This window comes from Schistocerca americana, chromosome 1 (genome assembly GCF_021461395.2).
Source record: "Schistocerca americana isolate TAMUIC-IGC-003095 chromosome 1, iqSchAmer2.1, whole genome shotgun sequence".
NCBI classification, from domain to species: Eukaryota; Metazoa; Arthropoda; class Insecta; order Orthoptera; family Acrididae; genus Schistocerca; species Schistocerca americana.
In genome coordinates this window covers 256,347,415-256,374,946 of record NC_060119.1, presented here as the reverse complement: position 1 = coordinate 256,374,946, position 27,532 = coordinate 256,347,415, and the positions used below count along the sequence as shown (strand labels likewise).

The following is a 27,532-nucleotide window of genomic DNA, read 5'->3' as shown; positions in this document are numbered from 1 at the left end:
AGTAGACAACATTTCATTAGAACTACTGATGGCCTTGGGAGAGCCAGTTCTGACAAAACTCTACCATCTGGTGAGCAAGATGTACGAGACAGGTGAAATACCCTCAGACTTCAAGAAGAATTTAATAATTCCAACCCCAAAGAAAGCAGATGTTGAAAAATGTGAAAACTACCGAACTATCAGTTTAATAAGTCACAGCTGCAAAATATTAATGCGAATTCTTTACAGACGAATGGAAAAACTGGTAGAAGCTGACCTCGGGGATGATTAGTTTGGATTCCGTAGAAATGATGGAACCCATTAGGCAATACCGACCTTACGACTTATCTTAGAAGAAAGATTAAGGAAAGGCAAACCTACGTTTCTAGCATTTGTAGACTTAGAGAAAGCTTTTGACAATGTTGACTGGAATACCCTCTTTCAAATTCTAAAGGTGGCAGGGGTAAAATACAGGGAGTGAAAGGCTATTTACAATTTGTACAGAAACCAGATGACAGTTATAAGAGTCGAGGGGCATGAAAGGGAAGCAGCAGTTGGGAAGGGAGTGGGGCAGGGTTATAGCCTCTCCCCGATGTTATTCAATCTGTATATTGAACAAGCAGTAAAGGAAACAAAAGAAACATTCAGAGTAGGAATTAAAATCCATTGAGAAGAAATAAAAACTTTGAGGTTTGCTGATAACATTGTAATTCTGTCAGAGGCAGCAAAGGACTTGGAAGAGCAGTTGAACGGAATGGACAGTGTCTCGAAAGGAAGATATAAGATGAACATCAACAAAAGCAAAACGAGGATAATGGAATGTAGTCGAATTAAGCCGGGTGATGCTGAGGGAATTAAATTAGGAAATGAGACACTTAAAGTAGTAAAGGAGTTTTGCTATTTGGGGAGCAAAATAACTGATTTGAAGTAGAGAGGATATAAAATGTAGATTGGCAATGGCAAGGAAAGCGGTTCTGAAGAAGAGAAATTTGTTAACATCGAGTATAGATTTAAGTGTCAGGAAGTCATTTCTGAAAGTATTTGTATGGAGTGTAGCCATGTATGGAAGTGAAACATGGACGATAAATAGTTTGGACAAGAAGAGAATAGAAGCTTTCAAAATGCAGTGCTACAGAAGAATGTTGAAGATTAGATGGGTAGATCACATCACTCATGAGGAGGTATTGAATAGAATTGGGGAGAAGAGGGGTTTGTGGCACAAATTGACAAGACAAAGGGACTGGTTGGTAGGACATGTTCTGGGGCATCAAGGGACCACAAATTTAGCATTGGAGGGCAGCGTGGAGGGTAAAAATCTTAGAGGGAGACCAAAAGATGAATAGACTAAGCAGATTCAGAAGGATGTAGGATGCAGTAAGTACTGGGAGATGAAGAAGCTTGCACAGGATAGAGTAGCATGGAGAGCTGCATCAAACCAGTCTCAGGACTGAAGACCAGAACAACAACAACAGTTCAGATGGTCCACTACCAGCAGCTTTTATCACACAGCACTTCACACGAACATGCGATACTCCACCAGCATAGAGGAAACCATACAGATTAGTGAAACACCTACAGACACTAGTAAATGGATTTATAGATCAACAATTCCATGAGCCTGTGCTCAGTAAATACTGTTATTCTACTCAAGAAGTCACCTGACAGCACTTGAAAATTTCAACTTCTTTATGACTACCATTACTTGAACACATGAACCACAACAGATGCATATACAATCCCAAACAACACAGCTACATTAGACAACTTAGAAAGATGTAAATATTCTTCAACAATTGATCTTAAAAGTTGTTATCACCAGCTGGAAGTGTTTTCCAAAGATACACCTGGAACAGCTTTCACAACATCTTAAGGTTATTACCGATACTGAAGAATGCCATTTGGACTGTAAAATGCTCCAGCTACATTCAAACACCTATTCGATGGGATACTTCATGAATTAAAACCAAGAATCTGTATGATATATCTTGACAATATTATTATGTATTTGAGAACTATGGAAGATAATGTCAAATGGTTGGATGAACTATTTAGAGATTAAGAGCAGCACACTGTACACTTCTGTACACTTAGCGTGAAGAAAAGCCATTTTGCTCAGACACAACTAAGTTATCTTGGACATATCACTCAAGAGAGAGTGAGGACAGAGTCTCAGTGTAATTCTGCTGCATGTGATTTTCTGGTGCCACAAACTACTAAACAAAAGCAGCCATTATTGGATTATGCAATTATTATCAAAAGTTCATGAACAGATTCTGTGCACAGCCATTAATTAAGTTGCTATGAAAAGGTGTAAGTTTTCACTAGGAAGATAGCAGTTTTACAAGTAGCAGACGGAATTCAGGCAGATTCAATAAAGGGACAGTCAGCTGATAGTGAGTGTCAGTTGTCTTGAATACAACCTCAATAGAAAAGCAAGAAGGCTTGCTATGCAGATCTACAAACTGTAGATCTCATATTGCAGTCCCTGCAGTGCTGAGAATGGAAGTAATATGTCAAGCACATAACCACATCTTATCATGTTTATGTCACTTATTGAAAATTAAGAAGTTACGTACCAGGTCATTCCATCCTCAAACAAATGGATGGACAGAAGTGTTCATCACCCTTTTTCAGGAATATTAAGCCATTATTTAAATACACAGCATTCCAATTGGGGAATACATTTACATTTTGTCATCAGCGCACGTAGTTCTAAGCCATATGAGGTAATATATGAGCAAAAAATGCTGCCACCATGTGATTTAGTTCAACCTAAACTGGGACACCAGGGTTAACTAGTGAAAAATTTTGCGAAAAAAATTGAGAGAAATTTGGCAAAGAATACAGTTGGCCAGCACAAAAGCTTTACAGAAGCAAGAACATATTGCACAACAGACAAGTAAACTGCTAGAATAGAAAATAAGACAATGGGTATTACTAGCTTATCCATACGCTCCAAAGTGCAAAACAAAAAAGTTTTAAATGAAATATCATCAAGCTATTGTAATGACTTAATCAGTCAATGTATAATTACAGTTACTGACTCAGATTCCATAGTGCATGTAAGTGGAGTCAAACTTTCTGCAGGTCAGACTGATGCATTGCCACAGATTCCTTCAACATTGGGTAGGGGGCAGGGGGGGTTAGTCTTAATTTTGTTCACTTCTCGTGTTCTGTTCTTATTGGGGAGAGGATTGATGATCATTCCATTTCTCTTGGGAATTAAAACTCTCATATGAGGAATGAAGACTCATCTACATCTACATCTACATGGATACTCTGCAAATCACATTTAAATGCCTGGCAGAGGGTTCATTGAACCACCTTCACAATTCTCTATCATTCCAATCTTGTAAAGCACTCGTAAAGAATGAACACCTATATCTTTTTGTTCGAGCTCTGATTTCCCTTATTTTGTTGTGGTGATTGTTTCTCCCTCTGCAGATCAATGTCAACAAAATATTTTTGCATTTGGAGGAGAAAGTTGGTGATTGGAATTTCGTGAGAAGATTCTGTCGCAAAGAAAAATGCCTTTCTTAAAAGGTCCAAATCCTGTATCATTTCTGTGACACTCTCTCCCATATTTTGTGATAATACAAGGCATGCTTCCCTTCTCTGAACTTTTTCAACGTACTCTGTCAGTCCTTTCCGGTAAGTATCCCACACCGTGCAGCAGTATTTTAAGAGAGGATGAGCAAGTGTAGTGTAGGCAGTCTCCTTAGTAGATCTGTTACATTTTCTAAGTGTCCTGCCAATAAAATGCAGTCTTTGGTCAGCCTTCCCCACAACATTTTCTATGTGTTCCTCCAGTTGCAACAGTTAACAGAAAAAGTACCATGAATGCTAATACATTGGATAATGTTGTGCCATGCATTCATACAGTGTGGTCAGTGCACATAAGATGCGATCACCACCTTCTCGAGCTCTATGTGGCAATGCTCCAAAGGCAGCAGCATGGCATACTTCAAAGTGGTCACAATGGGGGCACCACAAGAATGCAGCAGTCATACTGCTGGAGTCGAGGGGGCTAATTAGGTTGCAGCCCCATGTGCTTAAGTCGCATCATCGCAACCTGGAAGGGGAGTCATCTGGTGGGCCTCCTGTAGTATGGAGTGGGTATCCTCTCAGTCCCAAAACTGTTACTGTGATAGTGTTTACAGAAGATGATCTTTAGCTATGGACCTGGACATGAATGATTGCACTTTTTGTTTCACTTTGTTTTCAGAATAAATCTTCTGAGTTGTAATTAATTCTGACTTTCCATTTGGTAGCTTGTACCTGGCACACAACATATAATGAAGATAACCAGTAAGAATATAGCTTTATTATATCACATATCTGATGTAAGGGTGAGTACTGATCAAGTTGGATTGTATATAAAAATTCAGTTTTCAGTAGTAGGCAGAAACGCGCAATGGCAGTGTTACATAGTACATCCATATCCAACAAATAAATATGTCATGTGGCACCATGGTTTGGTGCAAGTCTTTCTACTTCTTGCCACTTCAGTGACTTGCATGTTATTAAACACAACAGCATCTGGTTTTGCCAAACTGTCACCCATTAAAGTACTACCCAGGCCCAAAGTTGAGCTGGCTGCTGTAGTCAAGCAGCTCTATGCACTTCAGTCTTCAACCACACTGCTGCTACAGTCGCAGGTTCGAATCTTGCCTCAGGCATGGATGTTTGTGATGTCCCTAGGTTAGTTAGGTTTAAGTAGTTCTAAGTGTAGGGGACTGATGACCTCAGATGTTAAGTCCCATAGTGCTTAGAGCCATTTGAACCATTTGAACCCAATGTTGCTTAACTTTGGTGATTGGGTGGGAACTGGTGTTACTAACATGGCAAGGCCATTGTCTTCCTGATCTGATTAAATGGAATATACATGGGAAATGGATACAGACACAAACTCATGAAGGATTATTAGTTTCTAGATGGAGAGACATTCATGTCATTCTGTCTGAAGCAGATTCAAAAGATTGTGTTAGGGAAAATATTGTTATTTGCCCAAAATACCACTAAACTGGAGATCCCTGGATTTACTTGATATTTACACCTGAAATGCTAATTACCACTTGATATAAAAATGGTAAACCAAATAGGATACTGAAACTTTGAGTGCAGGACAATAGATTGTCGATTAATTGAACTAGATGAAACTTCCTGGCAGAGTGAAAATCTCATAATTGAACTAGATGCTAAACAGCAGGAGGACAATTTTCATCTTACAGCTACCAACTCGGGCACAACAACGTGTACATGGTCAATGCATATAGTATTGGGCAGATGAACCACCACACATATTACCTATCTAAACAAAACATAACTTTTATTCATGATACCTTAGATTACAATTTACTACAATCAGTAGATGAATAATTAACTTCAGAAAAAGGACAAATTTTAGTCAATAAAATAATGCAACACTTGATATAATATCATCAGAAATGTAGACAAACTATAATTATTTTCGTGTTTCAATGACAAGAATAATCATGGTTCTAATGTTCATTTGTGCATGTTACTTTTGTACAAAGCATAAGATATCTCACTCAGTGGAGTCAACTATCCATCACATATCTGTGAAATGGATATGAACTAGTAATAGGTAGTATAAGTAGAAAGTGTAAATAGTGTATGCAAACAGGACATAATGATAAAGTAGATTAGTTAGGTAACAAAGATTCAAGGGTTAGGCTGAGAAGCAACCCAGAAAACAATTGTAGAGTAACTTTTTTCTTTTAAGTACAAGACAGATATAGAAAAATTAGTAATAAGTGAAAGAAAGGGAAAATTTGGAACAAATTTTTTTGAGAGGAGGGAATGTGTTACAGTACAGAATAGTAAGAGGTAGAAATGAGAAAATTTTTACTAACCCTTTAGTGAGCATGCCTACTTTTGTAACATGAGCAGCTGCGTGGCACACTTTGTAGTCATTTAAAGAATAACTGTTGTCATGTTACCAAGGTAAACATGAATGAGCAAAATCACAGATTAATCTTAGTTTCATTAAACAATGATAAAATAAACTTACATTATATGAGATAAATCACTGTTTACTTAAAAAATAATGAAATAAACTTTTTATTATATCACTCTGAGGCTGTGTATGAGTCTTACCCAACACTAATGTCAGACTGAAGCACTAAACAGTGCAGTTGCATTCACTTATTAGATTGATAATTATCTTGTATACAACTAGCTTGATGAGGGGTTGTGCTACCGACTTGAAATCTGGGCCATTATCTCACAGAGATTGTATATTTTCCTCATGTAGCATACAGTGTACTTTATATTTCAGCTGCTCACTTGGATGTATGACAACACAACGTATCACTGGGTTAGCTAAAGCAATAATGAATGAATATGTATGGGCTTGCAGTTGTAAAGTAACAAGACAATTTTATCTGTGGTTGGCGAATTTTATACATAGGCACACCTGTTTGAGGGTTAAAACTCGTTTACATTGCCACAGACAAACTCAAATAATGCCAGAGACAAAGGCAGAAGCAGGAAGCAGACCAATACGTTGACACATTATGACGCCATCTGTCGATTAAGGATAAGCATTCAGCAGAAATGAGACTGTGACAAAAAACCGAAGGAAGCAAGATAGGCATAATCATTAGCTTGTAAGACATGTTGCAAGAAACTCTATCTCTTTCACAAGAGCACATCGCAAGGAACCTACACAACAGTTAACAGCCTGTTAAGTGAGGACAGCAGAATAAGGACACATGCAGTCATTACAAACCAAGTCTTGAGTCATAGCCTCATCCTAGCTTTAAATACCCCAGCTCTCCAGCTCTTGTCATGAGCTGATCACTGGAATCGGTGGGACTCACAGTAATAGCACTCAATTCCACGATTACGATGCTCCAGAAAATCTATGTCCTAGATTCTCCAGCACAATCTAAGAACTTTCCAAACATGTGAGATGATCTCCTTCACCTGATGAACTTTATGCGACCCGCCAGCTACCATCTACTGGTGGAAGAATTGATTGCCTTCTGACAATACCACATTACAGGGTGCTGCCAGCATTGGGGTCCAACATGGAAGCCAGCAACAGGGCCTCTTGGGGTTCACATTCCTGTTCAATACTCAGGTGCCGTTGTGTTCTGAAACCTACCACATGACTGAAGACACCAGGTACATCATGGCTGGGTCATCAAGAGTCATTGTAGAATTTGGAGTAGGAACAAGGACACTCCAACAGCTGGACAATGGCTGCCTCTGCTCGTGAGCAACCCACTGCAGTGCACAGTCATGATATCTTCTCCTGGTATGTAACCACTGAGCTGACTTGACAGACAGCAGCTAGAATCCAACACGCAGCTGAATGAGTGGCAGCCAAGGCTACTGTGGAAGAATGACAGCTTGTAAATATTGAGAAATCATGCCTGAACTTTTATAATGTTTTACTTTGTAGATGCTTCTCAGGCTGCTAGCAGCTATCCTGAATTCACACAGAGGTGTCTCCATTCTGTCCTCTGTATACTTGTACCATTTTTCATTACAAATATACCACTCCACCTCTACTACATATGTACTGTGTTTTGTGTCGTTCATCATTGCCTGTAATTATTTCTGTCCAACATTGTCTCTGTTCCTCAGCAACTGTCAAGCATTGTATGATGAGAATGAGTGCAGTCATAATTTTTGTCTTGCCTTGTAATTCACATTTATTAGTTTTTGATGAAGTGGCATATTTACTTTCTGTTTGCACTGATTAATCTGTAAGCAAACTTCACAGTCTTTGTATCAAAACTAAGAATAATGTTTACCCATACACATTATAAACGTGTATGTATGCACATACATGCACCAATAAGCGAAAACATTATGATGGCTGCCCATCGCGACTTTGGATACCACTTGGTGGTGTTGCGGGCATGATGTAACAAGAGTACGTAAGTAGAGCAGACATGGGCAGGGAGTAGCTCTAGCGAAGATATTGACTGCAAATGGGGAAATCCATTGAGACAAGCAACTTTTACGAAGGGTGGACTAGGCCCTATTACTACGCAGAGCCTGTGAAAGAGTATCTCAAAAGTGCTGAAGCTGGTCGAATTTTCATGTGCTATTGGCATTAGCACCGACAGAAGGAGATAAAGGACAGTGAAACTACCACTGGGCACTAAATTGTTGGATGCCAACGACTCCTCACAGAATATGTGGTTCGGAGGCTTGTCTGGATAGATGGTGATTTGTGGCATCTCTGCTGAAACAGCACAATGCTGGTGCTTGCACAAGTGTTTTGGAGCACATCGTACATTGTTGAACGTGGAGCTCTGCAGCACGCCACCTCTACGTGTTCACGTGTTGATCCAATAACATTCTGTTACAATTGCAGTCTGCAGGGGACCATAGGAATTCAAGTGTCTATCAATGGAAACATGTTGGCTCTTCAAGTGAATCACATTTTTGCTACGTTAGGTCGCTGGTCATCTGCACAAATGCTGTCATTGAGGAGAACAGTGTGTCGAAACGTGCAGCGTGCCACAGATGCAGGCTGGTGGGAGCAGTATTATGCTATGGGAGACATTCTCCTGCGCTTGTGCGGGACCTGTAGTAGTATTCAAAGACGGGCTGACAGCTGCAAATTACCTGCATCCCTTCATGCTTGATGTCTTTACCGACAGCAGTATCATCTTCCAGCAGTATAACTGTCTGTGTCTCGGAGTCAGTACCATGCTACAGTGTTTTGAGCAGCATTGTAGTTAACTCACGTTGATGTCTTAGAGACCAAATTCGTCTTATATAAATCCTATGGAAACCCATCTGGATCGCTTTTGGGCACAATCACCGCATACACAAATCAGCAGCCCGATATTTACGCAAATTACAAACATGTGCAAAGACATCTTATTCCACATACCTCCAAAAACCTACCTACAAACTGTCAGAGCCCTGACACTTGGAATCAGTGATCCATTTCATTTCAAAGATGGACAAACAAGCTATTAAGCAGGTGGTCATAATGTTTTGGCTCATCAGTGTTTGTATGTTCCGCAACTCCGCCTAAACCACTGGATCGATGTCAATCAGACTTGATAAACATTTCACTTTCTCTCTGGAAAGCACCGCTATAGATCCAAAAACCACCTACTCCTACAAAAATCGAAGGTGGGGGTGAAAAACGAGCGTAGTTGATGATGCACAAATAGCCAGACTGTGTTCATTCACTGTTTGAGAATGAAAACACTTAGTGCCCTGCAAGAAACTTTACAGATAATTTCGAACCTTTGCGAAAATTCTTCTCACTCACACCCTCTACAAAATGAAGAAAGGAAAAAAAAAATATTTATTGCATACTACTTTTTCGCTGTTCATGGAGAAACACAACTGTTTTAGCATAACCTTTTAATTCATTACTTCTTTACCAACAATTATATCCATAACACTTTTTTCAGGCAGCACCTACAAAACTATACTATTTTACGACACATAGTTCAGGAGATATGACATCATAAATACTGAGGTACATGAAAAACTGCTGGATTATGCGCGAAGTTTTAATTTGTTACCTCATTACTACCAACAACAGTCACAACACATTTCGCGGGCAGTATGCACATTCATTACTGGTTATTAAAATTGCTACACCAAGAAGAAATGCAGATGATAAACGGGTATTCATTGGACAGATATATTATACTAGAACTGACATGTGGGTACATTTTCACGCAATTTGGGTGCATAGATCCTGAGAAATCAGTATCCAGAACAGCCACCTCTGGCCGTAATAACGGCCTTGATGTGCCTGGGCATTGAGTCAGAGCTTGGATGGCGTGTGCAGGTACAGCTGCCCATGCAACTTCAACACGATACCACAGTTCATCAAGAGTAGTGACTGACGTATTGTGACGAACCAGTTGCTTGGCCACCATTGACCAGACGTTTTCAGTTAATGAGAGATCTGGAGAATACGCTGGCCAGGGCAGCAGTCGAACATTTTTTTGATTCAGAAAGGCCCGTAAGGAACCTGCAACATGCGGTCGCGCATTATCCTGCTGAAATGTAGTGTTTCGCAGGGATCGAAAGAAGGGTAGAGTAACGGGCCGTAACACATCTGAAATATAACGTCCACTGCTAAAAGTGCCGTCAACGCGAACAAGAGGTGACTGAGACGTGTGACCAATGGCACCCCATACCATCACGCCGGATGAAACGCCAGTATGGCGATGACGAATACACGAATCCAATGTGCGTTCACCGCGATGTCGCCAAACAAGGATGCGACCATCATGATGCTGTAAACAGAACCTGGATTCATCCGAAAAAATGACTTTGGCCCTTCGTGCACCCAGTCGTTGAGTACACCATCGCAGGCGCTCCTGTCTGTGATGCAGCGTCAAGGGTAACAGCAGCCATGGTCTCCGAGCTGATAGTCCAGCCTGCTGGAAACGTCGTCGAACTGTTCGTGCAGATGGTTGTTGTCTTGCAAACGTCACCATCTGTTGACTCAGAGATCGAGACGTCGCTGCACGATCCGTTACAGCCATGCGGATAAGATGCCTGTCATCTCGACTGCTAGTGATACGAGGCCGTTGGGATCCATCACGGCGTTCCGTATTACTCTCCTGAACCCAGCGATTCCATATTCTGCTAACAATCATTGGATCTCGACCAACGCGAGCAGCAAAGTCGCGATACGATAAACAGCAATCGCGATAAGCTACAATCCGACCTTTATCAAAGTCGGAAACGTGATGGTACGCATTTCTCCTCCTTACACGAGGTATCACGACAACTTTTCACCAGGCAACGCCGGTCAACTGCTGTTTGTGTATGAGAATTCGGTTGGAAACTCTCCTCATGTCAGCACGTTGTAGGGGTCGCTACCGGCGCCAACCTTGTGTGAATGCTCTGAAAAGCTAATCATTTGTATATCACAGCATCTTCTTCCCGTCGGTTAAATTTCGCGTCTGTAGCACGTCATCTTCGTGGTGTAGCAATTTTAATGGCCAGTAATGTGTATCACTGGATGTATCTTACAAAATTATAGAATTGTACAACTTATGGATCAGAAGATATTACGTCATGACCATTGAGCAGTATGAAGATGAAACTGCAAGGTGATATTCTTTAGATATACGGTACAGATTAAATACATGAGGGTGAATTACGTTAATATATGTGGCATGTGCATCAGCGGGCGACGTCCTAAACGTCTGGGCCGATTTCAGCCAGACTTGGTACAAATATTACTTACTATCTGGAAAGAAATACTGTGGATGTAAGAACAAGTAACCTCGTATAAGGGTGTGAACACGTAGAGAGAGAAGGGGCGAGAAAAGGATGGGCAGGGAGAGAGGGAGAAGGTGAGAATGGCCCCACATATCGGGGAGAGAGAGATGGATATAGAGAGATGGAAGGAAGAGATGGTCAGAGAGAGTGGAAGGAGGAGATCGACAGAGAGAGGGAGAAGATGGACAGGGAGAGGGAGAGGGAGAACAAGAAGATGGACCAATGAAACTGGAGTAAAGACATAGCCAGGTAATGCTGGATATTCAGGTAATTTCACTATAAACCAGTAAGGAACGGGGACCGTACTCGTAGTTGTTGAATATGGATACATTACTTAGATAACAAATGTGGCTTAATTTGGTAAAACCTGTCTGTATTTCTGTAACAACAGCTGGCAACTTATACAATAAGTCAATTGAAACTATATGGTTCCAAAGACATTTCAAGTCTCAAACATGTATGATGTATATAAGCGCAAACTGAAGTGACGCATTCCGGCCTTTTTACAAATCTTCATCTATCACTTCAGTCTTCATATATACATTATGTGACAAGTAGGGCCTACTTTGAAACAGATTGAGGTGTGTGGTAAGGAACATTGTGAGTGTATCCTCATTGTATGCAAAGTGTCCGAGACGATGTGGATAGCAAGCGGGCACTCACTCACCCAGCAGCATGATGACGACGTCATCCTGGGCGTACTCGCGGATCTCGCCCAGCCACGCCCGAATGTTGTCGAAGCTCGTCTTGTTCGTCACATCGTACAGCAGCAGGAGTGCTGCAACATACCAAAAGATCAAATCAGACACCACCCTATCTTTATATTGCTTTTTTTCTATCTTATCTTGTCAGAAAATAAATTTGGTGGAACTGGGAGGGTTGGCAACTCCAACTGTATGAAAAAATCAATTCATCTATGGCGCTAGTCGTAAAATCTTATTTATCAGAAGTTTTTGTGGATAATTGCCTACAGCTGTTAAATAATTTGGAAAAGCCTATTTGTACCATCAGCTGTGTAGTTGTATATTTGTTATCTGCCAGTCTCGATTATTATAATGATCTTCACAGGAAAAAAACTGTAAGGTAAAAAAAAGAAAAGAAACGAGCATACTGTTAAAAACTATTATACTGTCTGATAATTGCAGATGAAGTTCATAATGTTACAATCCATTGTAGTTCTTTAAATCGACCTTTTTCGCAATATTTAGTTCAGATAAATACCGTAGGCTACCTTCCTTTTAATTTTTGTATCACTGAAGCCGATATATCACAATATAACGGGTTACATATTTATGTTGTTCAGAGAATGGACGCCATATGATTTCTGGGTTTCTGTTACTGTAAACTTTGACTAGACCAAAGAACATTTGTAATCTTTTAGGCACGTTTATATTACGTATTTGTTTAAGCCTGATCTCTTTGATGATCACATTGTATCTGTACCGTTGATAATTATGTAAATCATTAAATGTGGAGTTATCAGCAAGTGCGCACTACCGTAATTATGTCAAAGTACGATGTGTTTAATAATGTGGACTGTGTTAATATACACTATTCTGACAATTATATAGTTTTACATTTGGTTGGCCCATATGTGATGGGAATGTGTGTTTAATCTATTGAAATAAATTGTATAGGTACTATTGTTTTAAAAATGACCTTCTCTAGTTCCTTTACATTCGAAGATGATTGTGTGAATTCTATGGTCATTTATTTTATTTATTTATTTATTTATTGTACCTTACAGTTTTCTTCTACGAAGATGATTGTAACAATCGAAACTAGCAGAAAATAAACATACAGTTGTACAAATGATGGCACAAATATGCTTTTTCCAAATCTTATTATCGCCTCGAAAAAAATATAGATACATAGGCTAATTAACTTTGTGTTTATTTGCAAGTTTCGGCCTGAAGTCCTGATACATATTGAAATCCCGACATCACAGTACCATAGCGTGCCACTAGAGTAGCTAAAACAAAATGGTGCACGTCCTGATAAAGTGTATCAACCAGTATGTCGTTTCCAGCATTAGCAGAAACATTACAGCTGCATTAGGCAAATCGAAGTAGCTGAAGTCCTGATACATATTGAAATCCCGACATCACAGTACCATAGCGTGCCACTAGAGTAGCTAAAACAAAATGGTGCTCGTCCTGATAAAGTGTATCAACCAGTGTGTCGTTTCCAGCATTAGCAGAAACGTTACAGCTGCATTAGGCAAATCGAAGTAGCTGAAGTCCTGATACATATTGAAATCCCGACATCACAGTACCATAGCGTGCCACTAGAGTAGCTAAAACAAAATGGTGCACGTCCTGATAAAGTGTATCAACCAGTATGTCGTTTCCAGCATTAGCAGAAACATTACAGCTGCATTAGGCAAATCGAAGTAGCTGAAGTCCTGATACATATTGAAATCCAGACATCACAGTACCATAGCGTGCCACTAGAGTAGCTAAAACAAAATGGTGCACGTCCTGATAAAGTGTATCAACCAGTATGTCGTTTCCAGCATTAGCAGAAACATTACAGCTGCATTAGGCAAATCGAAGTAGCTGAAGAAGTTGTGCTGATAATTAAGACTTCATGACTACCGCCCACACAGCTGTTTCCCAAATTTTCTCAGAACTCACATAGCAACCAATAACCCCAACAACGTATAACAACTAACAAAATTTTGTATTCAAAATGAACATCCTTGTTTTAAAAAGAATTAAAATAAATAATTTTTAATCAGCGTTTAAACAAATAAAATTAAATCGCATTTATAACAGCTTTTATTAAATCAAGAAGCATTTCTAAATGCTTTTAAAAAAATCAAGACATAATATTAGCAAATTACATGGTTGGTAGTGCATTTACATCTACATCTATATGAATTCTCTGCAATTCACACTAAAGTGCCTGGCAGAGGGTTCGCCGAACAACCTTCAGACTATTTCTCTACCGTTCCACTCTGTAACAGCGTGTGGGAAAAATGAACACTTATATGTTTTTGTACGAGCTCCAGTTTCTCTTATTTTGTAACAATGATCATTTCTCCCTAAGCAGGTTGGCGACAATAATGTATGAGAGTTGTTCGAGAGGTAAAGTCCGGTCGGTAGTGAAACTGAGTCCGCTGTGAAAATGAAAACCGTTTTATTTGCAACAGTTAGCTGCTCCTTCCAGCTACTTCTCTACAGTCGGCGCTCCGACTTGGACGCTTCTCGTAGTATTGTACTTCCTTTCCAATACCCTCGTCACAGAACAATAATATGTGAGGGGTATTCGAGAAGTAAGGTCCGATCGGTCGTGAAATGAAGACCACTGTGAAATTGAAAACCGTTTCATTTGCAACAGTTATCTGTACCTTCCAGATACTTCTCGTCAGCCACCTGTACTTTCCACCGAAGAAGGAAACGCTTGACAGATATGTTACATGGGCGGCATTACATCAGGCGAAATCTCTCAACAGGTCCTCATACCTGGCTAGGGAGACTTTTTTTTAGGCTGCTTTATGTGCTCACTGTGCGCTCAGAACTGAAAACAGCAACAAAACGCGATCGACGGGCATACTAGAGACATACTAGGACCCTCTAAAACCCCCACTGATTTTCGGTATGGAGGATAAAAATAAATTACAGCTGGAAAACCGCGTCCGAAACTGCCATCCACTGACACAACAGAGCATCACTTTCATAGGAGACAAGGTCTGTCTACTCAGCAGCTAGATCAACCTTCTCCACTGGCGATTGCGGCAACCAGTCGTGATCACTGAATAACAAACAACACTGCAGGAGTTCCGCCTATGGTCCACCAGCGTACAAAGTCACGTTTGTTGCCGAAGGGGTGGGCCAGCGGTAGGCGCTGTTGTCTCTAACTTCAATGCTCATTGGATGACGTATTCGGACATGGGTGCCTATCCTCGATTAGTTCCTCAAGACACTCTCTACGACCCCTCAAAGTTCGTTGCAAAGTTTCTGGGACACCCTGTGTATTATCATCATCGCCAGCGGCAACTGAAATTTAATCACTTGGTAATGTTGCCTCTGAATCGGTGTGCTACATAGGATCCTTGCAGGTTCTTCCTTTTCTGCCGATCTTGAGTTTCTCGTTGCCAATTCAATATGGTGGCCTTTCTCAAGACACTGTCCCATCTGTTTGGAGATCTTCTCATTGGCCTTTTATGGTGAATAGGGCTCCAATCTAGTACTTGTTTTGACCACCTGTCATCATTTCTTCGCGCAACATGACTAACCCACTGACATTTCAAGTTATTCACTCTTTCCATTACGCTATAGATCTTTGTTATCTGTCTGATATCAACTGCTTCTTTTCTGTCTTTCTTTGTATAGCCCAACACTAATCTTTCCATTCCTCCTTCGGCTACTATTAGTTTTCTAATAATGACTAATTTGATGTCCACGTCCCACAGTCATAAATTATCACTGGCAGTACACATTGGTTAAAAACTGTTTTCTTCAGCTCGGCTGACATCTTAGACTTCAAAACTGAAGAATATCTTCCATAGGCTTGTCAGTCTAATTTAAAACATCGAAATATGTTTGGTTTTAGGCTCCTTTCATATCTAGCACTTGACGTAAATAGGCACATTCTGTTCAAAATGGTTCAAATGACTCTGAGCACTATGGGACTTAACTGCTGAAGTAATCAGTCCCCTAGAACTTAGAACTAATTAAACCTAACTAACCTAAGGACATCACACACATCCATGCCTGAGGCAGGATTCGAACCTGCGACCGTAGCGGTCGCGCGGTTCCAGACTATAGCGCCTAGAACCGCTTGGCCACTCCGACCGGCGCATATTCTGCGATCCTTCGCAGTTGCGTACTTCCAACAGACATATTTCCCTCCAGTGTCCATTCATTCATCATGATCTTTGATTTATCATAGTTAATTTTTAGACCAACTTCAGAGCACACTAACTCAAGTTCACTAACCAGTATTTGAAGTTCTTCTATACTGTTTGCAAATAGAACGAAATTATCAGCGAAAGGTTATTTAGTCTCTATCCCAGAACTTGGATTCCTTTTGTTTTCCAATCTAATTTTGACATAGCTTTTTCGACGACTCCTGGAATAAATTTTGGAGATATAGAATCACCTTGTTTTACCCCCTTCATTGGTTTCTTCAACTGCATTCAAAAACGCTGTGGAAGTTTTTTGTGTATTGTACACGATACTAATATTGGCCCGTTCCATTCTTTGTTCTGTCAGAGCCTCAGGACTGATGGGTGACTGATCGAATCGAATGCCTTTCCAAAATCTGTGAAGGCAAGGCAGAGAGGTGCATGGTACCCTATACACAGCTGAAAAAAATTCTGTCCTCATCAGCATTGTAATCCAGGCGCCGAACTACTCAGACAGTCCAATAGAAATATAGAGTGCCACATATTTTGATAAACAGAGACGAACGCTTGAATTTAAGTTAGCCATCGCATCTGCCACTTAACACAATTCTTCGATCATGTGGGAAATAATCCCAACCAAAATATATGGGGCGCCTCAGGACTATCAATGTAATACCATTGCCGAAAGAAAGAGTGTAACATCCGCCGACAATGGGAGTATTATCAGCGCTGGATACTAATCGCTATTGTAAGAAACGGCACGTGGACTGTTATGTTAACATGATAGTTTAACGACTCTCGGATGGCTTAGTGACTGGAGACAGAACACAAGCTCCCCCCCCCCCCCCCAAGTAACCTTTAGGCAAAGGCGTTTATAGTTTTACATACACTGAAAAGTCAAAACATTACGATCACTGCCCACCATGAGACTGAATGCTGCCTGGAGGCGTTGCGAGCACGTGACGTGGTAACGAAAGAATATAAGTGGAGCAGAGGCGAATGTGGGCTTCAAATGGGGAAATCCACTGACATCAACGACTTAAATAGGGCAACCTGAGAACGGGCATCTCGGAAGGCTAAGCTGGTCGGTTATTCACGTGTTACTGTGTTGTTGTCCGTCCGCGCCTCATCACAGAACGTGGAAATCAAAGGCTTTCCAACTCTGTCAAGAAAGGTAAGCGGCGATCTGTAGCAGATCTGACCGTGGACCAATGGCATCATGTCCTCTGACTGGATGAGACACGTGTTGTTTTGTCACACCAGGTCACTGTCTTGTCCAGATACATCCATCCAGATGAGAAGCTGCTCGAACATGCGCAGCGTCACTGATGCAGGCAAGGGTGGCTATGGGACCTGTGGTAGTAATCGAAGACAGTTGTGGACTAAGTGAACATATTGCTGACTACCTGTATCCCTTCATGCTTGATGTCTTCTACAATGGTGATGGCATCTCCCAGTAGGCATCTACTACATCCTAAATTTGGTGGTGGCAATAAGTTACATCATATCTATAGACTGGGGATTATATTTGCTGACGAAGAGAAGACAGTATGAAATTGAGATGTCCTCACCCACGAATTTAACTTAGAAACTGCGACTGATAAGACATGCCCTTTTCAAAGAACCATGCTTCCTTTTGCTTCCGGCGATTAAAGGAACCATGGAAAATCTATGTCTGGATGTCCAGACTGAGATATCAACTCCGGTCCTCCGAAATTTGTGCGACTCCGGTTAAACATTGTTTCATAAATACACTGCCGTAAAATAAAGAAAAGGTCACCTGGAAAGACGACATCGATTTTGATCCGATGGCAGCATATGGCACCTGGGGTATAGGAGACGTAGTGATAATGTTTCAGTGTCATCTGTCAACAGATAACGTACTGGCACAGCTACCCGGGCGCCATACACATCTGCTTTTTAATAGGGGATGTTCACAGCCAGAAAGATCAACGTGGTGCAAACGGGTGAAGCAACTAGGCAAGCATGCCACGGAGACACACTCGTGCATTCTGCAGCCAACTAAGTGAGTCTGAAAGAGGTCAAATTGTGACCTTGCGAGTGGCGGGATGGTCCTTTTGGAGACAACAATAAATCCTTAATGAACTGGAAACCTCTAAAAGGATGTACGTACTAATTTTGTCTCCTCAGTGTAATTTCATCAAAGTGTTTATACAGCTCTACTATTAATGAGGCTGCAACAATCCTATGCATCTTTGACAGAATTATCTTAAGTGTTAGCATCACTCTCGATCAGAGGTGAACTCCAACGACTGTTTTCTCTAGCTGATGCTGCGTTCCGCTGGTCCCTGCGAGTTCTACTACAGGCGAAGTAATATGCTAGTGAATGCAGCGGCCAGAAACCTGTACGTGCGCTTGACAACATATAGGATACAATTTGGAAGGACTGTTACCCCTTTGAGCCTACTGAAATTTACACCAGTTAATGTGGCACAGATGATGAATGGGATGTCCGTCTGTTGACACTATGTGAAAATATGTAGCCCATACTGCACTTTTCATGCCACTTGCATCGGATAGATTCTGCCCGATAGCCTAGCTATAGTACACCTGAGGAGTGTCTGTCATCATCTTTGTGAGTCTGCTGTACCTTGATAAACAAATCAGCTGGTTTATTACTGTTTCTAAGATATGGAACAGAGTCACAAATGATGTATAAAACCTAAGGGTGTATATGACAACCTTCCAGACACATCCCGTGCGAGTTTAATCCACGGAATCGTTGTTCGCCAAGCTAATGTTGAAGGGTTGTTCCAAAAAGTGGGCATAGCAGGAAGATAGTGTCATACATTTAATTATTTTTCAGCACTTCGTATGTAGTTTCGTATTGAGGCTTCGGAAACTTATTGTCCATGACTTGTACTAATAAATAAAAAATAAATTGGAAATTGATAATTTCGGTCAATTTCACGACGTACTCCTTAAGCAAACACATTCACTTAATTTTCATACGCAAATTTTTTTATCTCAAAATCACGAAACTTTCTTCTTTATAAGTTAGCACTATATAATAATGCAAACCACTGTGTTTAACGTCGCTGCGACACTGACTGTAGTATCATGGGAAGCTATGATCACTGAAACAGTACACACCTTAAAGTTCAAATAAAATAAAGCTGCGTGCCGGACCGAGACTCGAACTTGGGACCTTTGCCTTTCGCGGGCAACTGCTCTACCAACTGAGCTACCCAAGCACGACTCACGCCCCGTCCTCACTGCTTTATTTCTGCCAGTATCTCGTCTCCTACCTTCCAAACTTTACAGAAGCTCACTTCGCAGGAGAGCTTCTCGCTTGAAAAATTCTGTGCAAGAGAAATTGGGACAGGGAAATGCAGAGCTTGCTTTTATTCCGGGATAACTTACTTCACAATTGTGACCTCTTGATGTCTCGATAAATAAACCATTTAAAGCCTATATGAGAGAGGAATGGAGCAAATGGTAATGAATGAAACCCAATATGAATTCACGCCGAAGCGATCTTTAAAAAAAGCCTACAATCAAACAAGTACTTCAGCTGACAAAACAGCTTTTTTCTACAGTGAGTGAAGAGATTATTGTTAACTCCTTCAAGAAGTGCGGCATAAGTAATGCTCTTGATGGCAGTGAAGACCACCTTATACATCAAGAGGACAAAAAGATGACGAAGTAGATGAAGAAGAAGAAGAAAGTTCAGATGACAATTTTCAGAGATTTTAAAGGCAGCTCGGTTTTATAAACTAACATTTTTTAGTCTGGCTTTGCAATCTAATGGTAAAAATGTTTTTTTTTAATAAATATTGCTTAAAAACTAAGGTGCGTCTTATAGTTCGCAAAAAACGGTACCCTGCACGCTGGAGTAATGCAGGACTTTAAAATAATTTTCTTGAAAGAAAAGCAGCTGACTGAACTATACTTTTATGTTTCTTTTCCTTACCCTGAGAGCTCGGATGGCAGAGGCAGAGGGTGTGGCCCGCCCTTCGCACCGGCTATGGGGGCCCTGCTTCCCGTTCCACTATCGTTGAGTTAGACTTCAGCACGAGCGAGTATAGCGCTTTACAATGCAAGACCTTGGAAAGTCACATCCTGGTGAATTTTGTTTTATATTGTGTTCTCCGTCATGTATGCTAAGTGAAGAAATTACGCTCATTTTATGTGCATGGTGTAAGAAAACGTTATGTTTTAAGCTCATATTTACAGATTATCTTTAGTGTAATGATTTTGTCTCGTAATAATGAGTTACTTATTACCTTCAATTAACAAAAAACATACGTGAAATGGTAAAATAAAAAACAAAAAAACTAATGTAAATAGTAAATTAAGAATTTAAAACATAAAATAAATATTAGTAAAATAAATAACCAGCTTAATAATGATTGTTTCAATATTTTACTTCGGGATGTTGAAAATACTGTGACAGCACATTGTGTACAGCATATTTTTCCAAAAATGGCATTTCAGAAACCAGCTTTAATGCACATAGATGCATGTAGCTTGAAAGTTTCATCAATTTATTTTGTAACAAAAGTTTTCAGATTACCTTTCGGCGCGTGTTTTACTCCTTAAAAATTAAATTGGGTAAAAACAAAAAAAATACATATTCCATTATTTTGCCAGCTGTGTACACCCTCAAAGTTTCGTCAAGGTCGTTCATTTAGGGTTGGGAATGTTCGTTTGTGAGCCATGATAGCTCTGGATCACGCCTAAAAGACACTTTCAACAGTTATCCGTAAGATGTCGTAACGTAGGCAATGTTAACTGCACATCGAGCCGACTCGTGGAGGAGCTAGGTGCCAGACTGCATGAATGACTGAGTGTGTTGTCACAAGGATCCTTCTCCAAGTTGCCGTAGGGCTCGCTGACCCCATCAGCTGAAGAGTCGATAGAGCGACTCTTGTATATCTTGTAAAGCTGCCGAGTACACTTGCTGCGCACGTCTATCTCGGTGTGTACACTGTGCAACTACTCCGCCGGCACGTCGAGATTGCACTAATGGCTCTGAATAGTGTATGAGCGTCGGATTCGACGTGGGTTGGTACAATGGTCCTGCATCAAGAGCTGCCCCAAATCTCAACATTCGCTTCCGACAACTGCGGCGATGGAGAGGTACGGAGCTTCCGAAGACGATGGCAGGTCGACACAGGAGCGGCAGACTGTATTCAAAGTGAGATGCTACCATATCTTTAGAGGTATTAGAGAAGAAGCGCGTAGTCAATATTGAGCATTACAGGCAAGAAGATAGGAAACTAAGCGTGATAGCATAATGCTTAAGCAATTCGATTTACAATCTGGAGAGCGGAGACCACACTCCAAAGCGGACATACTGATTTATGTTTCCTAATAATGGTTTCCATGAAGTACTTCAAATGAATGCACCGATGGTTCCTCTAATAAGTTCAGTGTCGGCATTTCTCCCGTCCGCCATGACTTGTTGTTTCTAAAGACGTCGATATCGAGGATACGGCTGAGTCCAATCTCGAAGTGAAAGAAAAGAAGTACACTACTGGCCATTAAATTTTCTACACCAAGAATAAATGCAGATGATAAACGGGTATTCATTGGACAAATATATTATGCTAGAACTGACATGGGATTACATTTTCACGCAATTTGGGTGCATGGATCCTCAGAAATCAGTACCCAGAATAACCACCTCTGGCCGCAATAACGGCCTCGATACGCCTGGGCATTGAGTTAAACAGAGCTTGGATGGTGTGTACAGGTACAGCTGTACATGCAGCTTCAACACGATACCACAGTTCATCAAAAGTAGTGACTGGCATATTGTGGCGAGTCAGTTGCTCAGCCAACATTGACCAGACGTTTTCAATTGGTGAGAGATCTGGAGAATGGGTGGGCCAAGGCAGCAGTCGAACATTTTCTGTACCCAGAAAGGCCCTGCAACATGCGGTCGTGGCATTATCCTGCAGAAATGTAGGGTTTCACAGGTATCGAATGATGGGTTGTAACACATCTGAAATGTAACATCCACTGTTCAAAGTGCCGTCAATGCGAACAAGAGGCGACCGAGACGTGTAAACAATGGCACCCCATATCATCACGCCAGGTGATACACCAATATGGCGATGACGAATATACGCTTCCAATGTGCGTTCACCGCGATGTCGCCAAACAAGGATGCGACCATCATGATGCTGTAAACAGAACCTGGATTCATCCGAAAAAAAGATATTTTGCCATTCGTGCACCCAGGTTCGTCGTTGAGTACACCATCGCAGGCGCTCCTGTCTGTGATGCAAGGTCAAGGGTAACCGCAGCAATGGTCTCAGAGCTGATAGTCCATGCTGCTGCAAACGTCGTCGAACTGTTCGTGCAGATGGTTGTTGTCTTGCAAACGCCCCCATCTGTTGACTTAGGGATCGAGACGTAGCTGCACGATCTGTTACAGCCATGCGGATAAGATGTCTGTCATGTCGACTGCTAGTGATACGAGGCCGTTGGGATCCAGCACGGCGTTCCGTATTACCCTCCTGAACCCACCGATTCCATATTCTGCTAACAGTCATTGGATTTCGACCAACGCGAGCAGCAATGTCTTCATACGACAAACCGCAATGGCGATAGGCTACAATCTGACCTTTATCAAAGTCGGAAACGTGACGGTACGCATTTCTCCTCCCTACATGAGGCTTCACAACAACGTTCCACCATGCAACGCCGGTCAACTGCTGTTTGTGTATGAGAAATCGGTTGGAAACTTTCCTCATGTCTTCACGTTGTAGGTGTCGCCTCCGGTGCCAACCTTGAGAGAATGCTCTGAAAAGCTAATCATTTGTATATCACAGCATCTTCTTCCTGTCGGTTAAATTTCGTGTCTTTAACACCTCATCTTCGTGGTGTAGCAATTTTAATGGCCAGTGGTGTATAATTTGACTGTCCCCGACGAAAAATGTGCCTTGTCGCGGAGGAGTGGTATTTGTGCGTCAACGGTTCAGACACTCATTCCGTAGGTACAATCAGACTGGTATTTGTGGAGAGGTCAGACTAATATGAACCATGTGATATGGATACTTTAAAGTTAAATATAGTAGTTCGTACTAGTGAGGTGTGGAGAGGAAGAATAGAAATGTAGGTAACCGTAGTAGGACGAATAATGAATAAGAAAATAAAAATGCGGGTAAGCTTCTCTGCATAACGTAGTGACGCATTTTTGTAGCCAAGACAATATACAAAGCCAACACCAATCACAGTAATACAAGTTTATGTACGTACTAACTGATCATACGATTAAAGAGATTCAAAGAAACTATTCTGAGATGAAACAAATTATTCAGGTCGTTAAGAGAGACGAAAAGTTAATGCTTAAGGATAGTTGGAATTCTAAAGAAGGAAGATGAAGAGAAGGAAAAATAGCAGGAGAATACGGCCTTGTGGAGGGGACAGAAGAATCATGAAAGTCGATTATTTACGTGGAAGAGACGCGGAGGCATCGGAAGGCTTTAGATGGCTTTGATAATGGTAAGACAGAATTCGAATCCAGATTTAATCTGAAGAAGCATTTCAGAGGTAAATATGAATGTTGACTATAATTTATTGATTATGAACTGCAGGTTAAAAGTGAAAAACTGTATAAGGACAAGAATCTAAGAATGTGGGAGCTGGATAAGTTGAAAGAACCAGAGGTTCTTTATAGCTTCAAAGGGAGTATTAGGCAATGATTGGCTGAAGCACGGAAAAGGAGAGGTAAAATAGTAAAGGCGGCAGAGAGGCAAATACGTAATAAAAAAATAAAAAAAAAAACAATGGCCAGACGAAACCCTTGGACAACACGCAACATATAGACTTTAACTGATGGAAGGAGAATATTTAAAGATGCTATATGTAAAGCGGGCAACAGATAATACAAACGTCTAAACAATGTAATTGATGGAAAGCTACAAAATGGCAAAGCAGGAATGGCTACAAAATAAAAGCCATAGTTAAGATAAATGCAATGTAAATGAAAGCAATAGCAGCTAGATGAATAGTAAGAGCTCAGGTAGAAAGCCAGTATGAAGCAGAAAAGGAAAATCTGAAAGGTAATGAACTTGAAGACATCGCAATAAAAAGGAAAGAAAAAGTAGATGATGAAATGAGTGATATGATACTGCAAGAAGAATTTTACAGAACACTAAGTCGAAAGAAGATCCTTGTAGTAGACGACATGCCCTCAGACTTACTAACATCCTTGGCAAAGCCAGTCATGACAAAAGAAGGCAAGTGCCGATAGGTGTGAAAAATACCGAACCACCAATTTAATAAATCATAATTGCAAAATACTACCACGAATTATTTGCAGAAGAATGTAAAACTCAGGAAATATCACTTTAGGTTCCGGGGAAATGTAGGAACATGGGAGACAAAAGAAAAGTAAATGCACATTTTTAGCATTTATGGAGAAAGTGTTTAATAATGTTGACTGGCATTCACTGTTTCACAATCTGTGGATAAAAGGTATAAAATACAAGGAGGGAAGCTTATTCACAAACTGTACCGAAACCAGAGTCGAGTGACATGAAAGGGACACGTTAGTTCAGGTGGGAGTGAAACAGGGTTGTAGCTTATCCCTGAAGTTATTCAGTCTGTACACTGAGCAAGCGCTGAAGGAAGTCAGCAAGAAATATATAACGAAAATTAAAATTCAGAGAGAAGAAATAAAAACTGTGAGCTTTGAGCAAATTTTTTGGAAATTTGTGGTAAGGTCTTATGGTACCAAACTGCTGAGTATTGATCATTTTGTTTTCCAGCTCCTTGTATTGGCCGTGTTTGCAGTTAAAATTGTTGAATGTGAGGTCCGCCAGTTATACAAAACACCGTTTTTTCTCAATACCCAAACATGTTTCGGCACCACTGTGTCATCATCAGTGGGTTTTTCGTTTTTATTTATTCTGCAATGTAAACGCTTTTGATATTTGATTATAAAATTATGTGCATCTTTAGTTCAAACAACTGATCGTTTCATTTTGTAAATACTTTTACATTTGGTGTGCATGAATTTTCTGGATCACTTGTGTGTTGATTACTACAGGTACCTTGTCATCTGCAACCAAACGATGTTGATGAGAAAGTTTTTAGCTGGGAGTTAACCTATCTTCTAGCATTTAATTTAGTTTGTCGCGATGTTATATTCGTTTTTACTTACGTTTTCGTGTGTCAAGCACTTCCATTCTCCGCATCATGCTGAGGTGTTGTGATGCACACGTAACTATAACAAGTATTTTCCAAAAATAACGTAGTAAAAACACCTTTCACCTCACCAAAACACAGTGTGATTGTGGTTTGTTGTGTGTCCCAGACTAGTAAGTGTTCATTTGTTCACAAGAGAGTTCGGCGCCAAATTTGAATTTTGTTTGCATTTTATCTGTGTGTGTGTGTGTGTGTGTGTGTGTGTGTGGATGCGCGCGTGCTTGTATGTGTGTGTGTGTGTGTGTGTGTGTGTGTGTGTTTTCTGTGCTCTTCTTAGCTGTGTGTGTTGTCCTTTCTATTACCATTCCTTTGTGTGTAAATGGTGCATCTTTGCCGATTTTAGTGTATCTTTTCTTTCTTGTGTGTGTGTGTGTGTGTCTGTAGACTTTACCTGTTTGTGCTGTTCTTATTTGTAAAGTTCCTTTAATGTGTTAAAGAGTGTGCCCTTGTAGAGTGTAATGTATTCGTTTAAGACCGGTTTACCTTCTGCTATTGCCTTCTGTATATGGAAGTTTTCCTCAATGGTCAGTTTGCTGTATAGTCTGTAGCTGGGTTTTAGTATTCTTAAGTCTGTTTCTATTGTGGTTGGATGATAATTGTTGGCTACAAGGTGGTCAGCATATGTGCTGCGGGAGCTGTTGCTTTTTAAAGCTCTGAGATGTTCTGAACATCTTGTTTTAAAGTGCCTGCATGTTTTTCCTATGTACACTGACTTTCAAGTGTTGCATGTGAGTTAATATATTCCTGATCTGTTAAATTTATCCATGGGTGTTTCTTGTGTTCTGATCTTTTTCTGTGTTGTGTTCTCTGTCCTGTATCCTATTTGGAGTCCCTTTTCCTTTAATATGTTGCCTATTCTGTGAACAATCTTGTTATTGTAGGTATGTGTCATTTCGTTTTGTGTGTGTGTGTTGTTGCTCTGTTGTGTCTTGCGTGTGGCCATCGTTTGTGTTTTCTGTTGTTCTGTGATGGGTGAGGATTTGTGTGTATGTGTGGTATGTTCATTTTTGTAGTGCTTGCATATTTTTTTATTTAACTTGTCTACCATATGGGTAGTATAACATTTTCCTGCTATTTGTTTTATTGTGTTTAGTTCTAGTGTGTAGTTCTGTTTGTTCATGAGTGTTCTGTTTAATCTGTGGAGCATGAATCTGAAATTTCCTTGCTTATGTGTCAGTGGGTGGTGTGATAGGTTGTGAATGGTGGTGCTTCTGGTTCTCCGTTTCCTGAATATTGTGAAGTTGTGTGTGTTGTTTGTTTTATGTACGCTGAGATCTAGAAAGTGTAGTGTGTTGTTAGTTTCTCTTTCTAATGTGAAGTTAATTTATTGGGTGTATGTTGTTTATTCCATTGTGTAAATATTCTATGTGTGTATGTGGTTCATCAATCAGGCATATTACGTCATCGACATAACGGTACCAGTATATAACTCTGTAGTTATAAAAAACCAAAAAACTACAATGTTATATACTGGTACCGTTATGTCGATGACATAATATGCCTGATTAATGAACCAGATACACACTTAAAACAGCTACACGACGAAATAAATACACACGCACACACACACACACACACACACACACACACACACACACACACAGAAGAAAAAAAAAAGATACACTAAAATCTGCAAAGACGCACCATTTACACACAAAAGGAATGCCATAGAAAAGAGAACACACACAGCTAAGAAGAGCACAGAAAACACACGCGCGCGCACACACACACACACACACACACACACACAGATAAAATGCAAACAAAATTCAAATTTGGCGCCGAATTCTCTGGTGAACAAATGAACACTGACTGGGCTGGGACATATAACAAACCAGAATCACACTGTATTTGGTGAGGTGAAAAGTGTTTTTACTACATTATTTGTGGAAAATACTTGTTGTAGTTACGTGTGCATCACAACACCTCAGCATGATGCGGAGAATGGAAATGCTTGACACACGAAAACGTAAGTAAAAACGAATATAGGCGCGAAAACATCGCGACAAACTAAATAAAATTCTAGAAGATGGGTTAACTCCCAGCAAAAACTCTCTCATCAACATCGTTTGGTTGCAGATGACAAACTACCTGTAGTAATTAACACACAAGTGATCCAGAAAATTCATGCACACCAAATGTAATGATATTTACAAAATGAAACGATCTGTTGTTTGGACTACAGATGCACATAATTTTATAATCATTTAACAAAAATGTTCACATTGTAGAATAAATAAAAACGAAAAACTACATGATTTCACA

At 40.4% G+C, this 27,532-nt stretch overlaps 1 protein-coding gene across 2 annotated transcripts in view; it reads right to left on the bottom strand.

Annotated features, from left to right (window-relative positions):
- Positions 1–27,532, bottom strand: part of LOC124563196 (ras-related protein Rab-37-like) — a 334,349-nt gene that overhangs the window by 17,839 nt on the left and 288,978 nt on the right. For both annotated transcript variants that reach the window (XM_047130964.1, XM_047130965.1), the window contains one exon: positions 11,900–12,010. In XM_047130964.1, the coding sequence (XP_046986920.1) occupies positions 11,900–12,010 (111 nt within the window). The remainder of the gene's footprint in view (positions 1–11,899; positions 12,011–27,532) is intronic.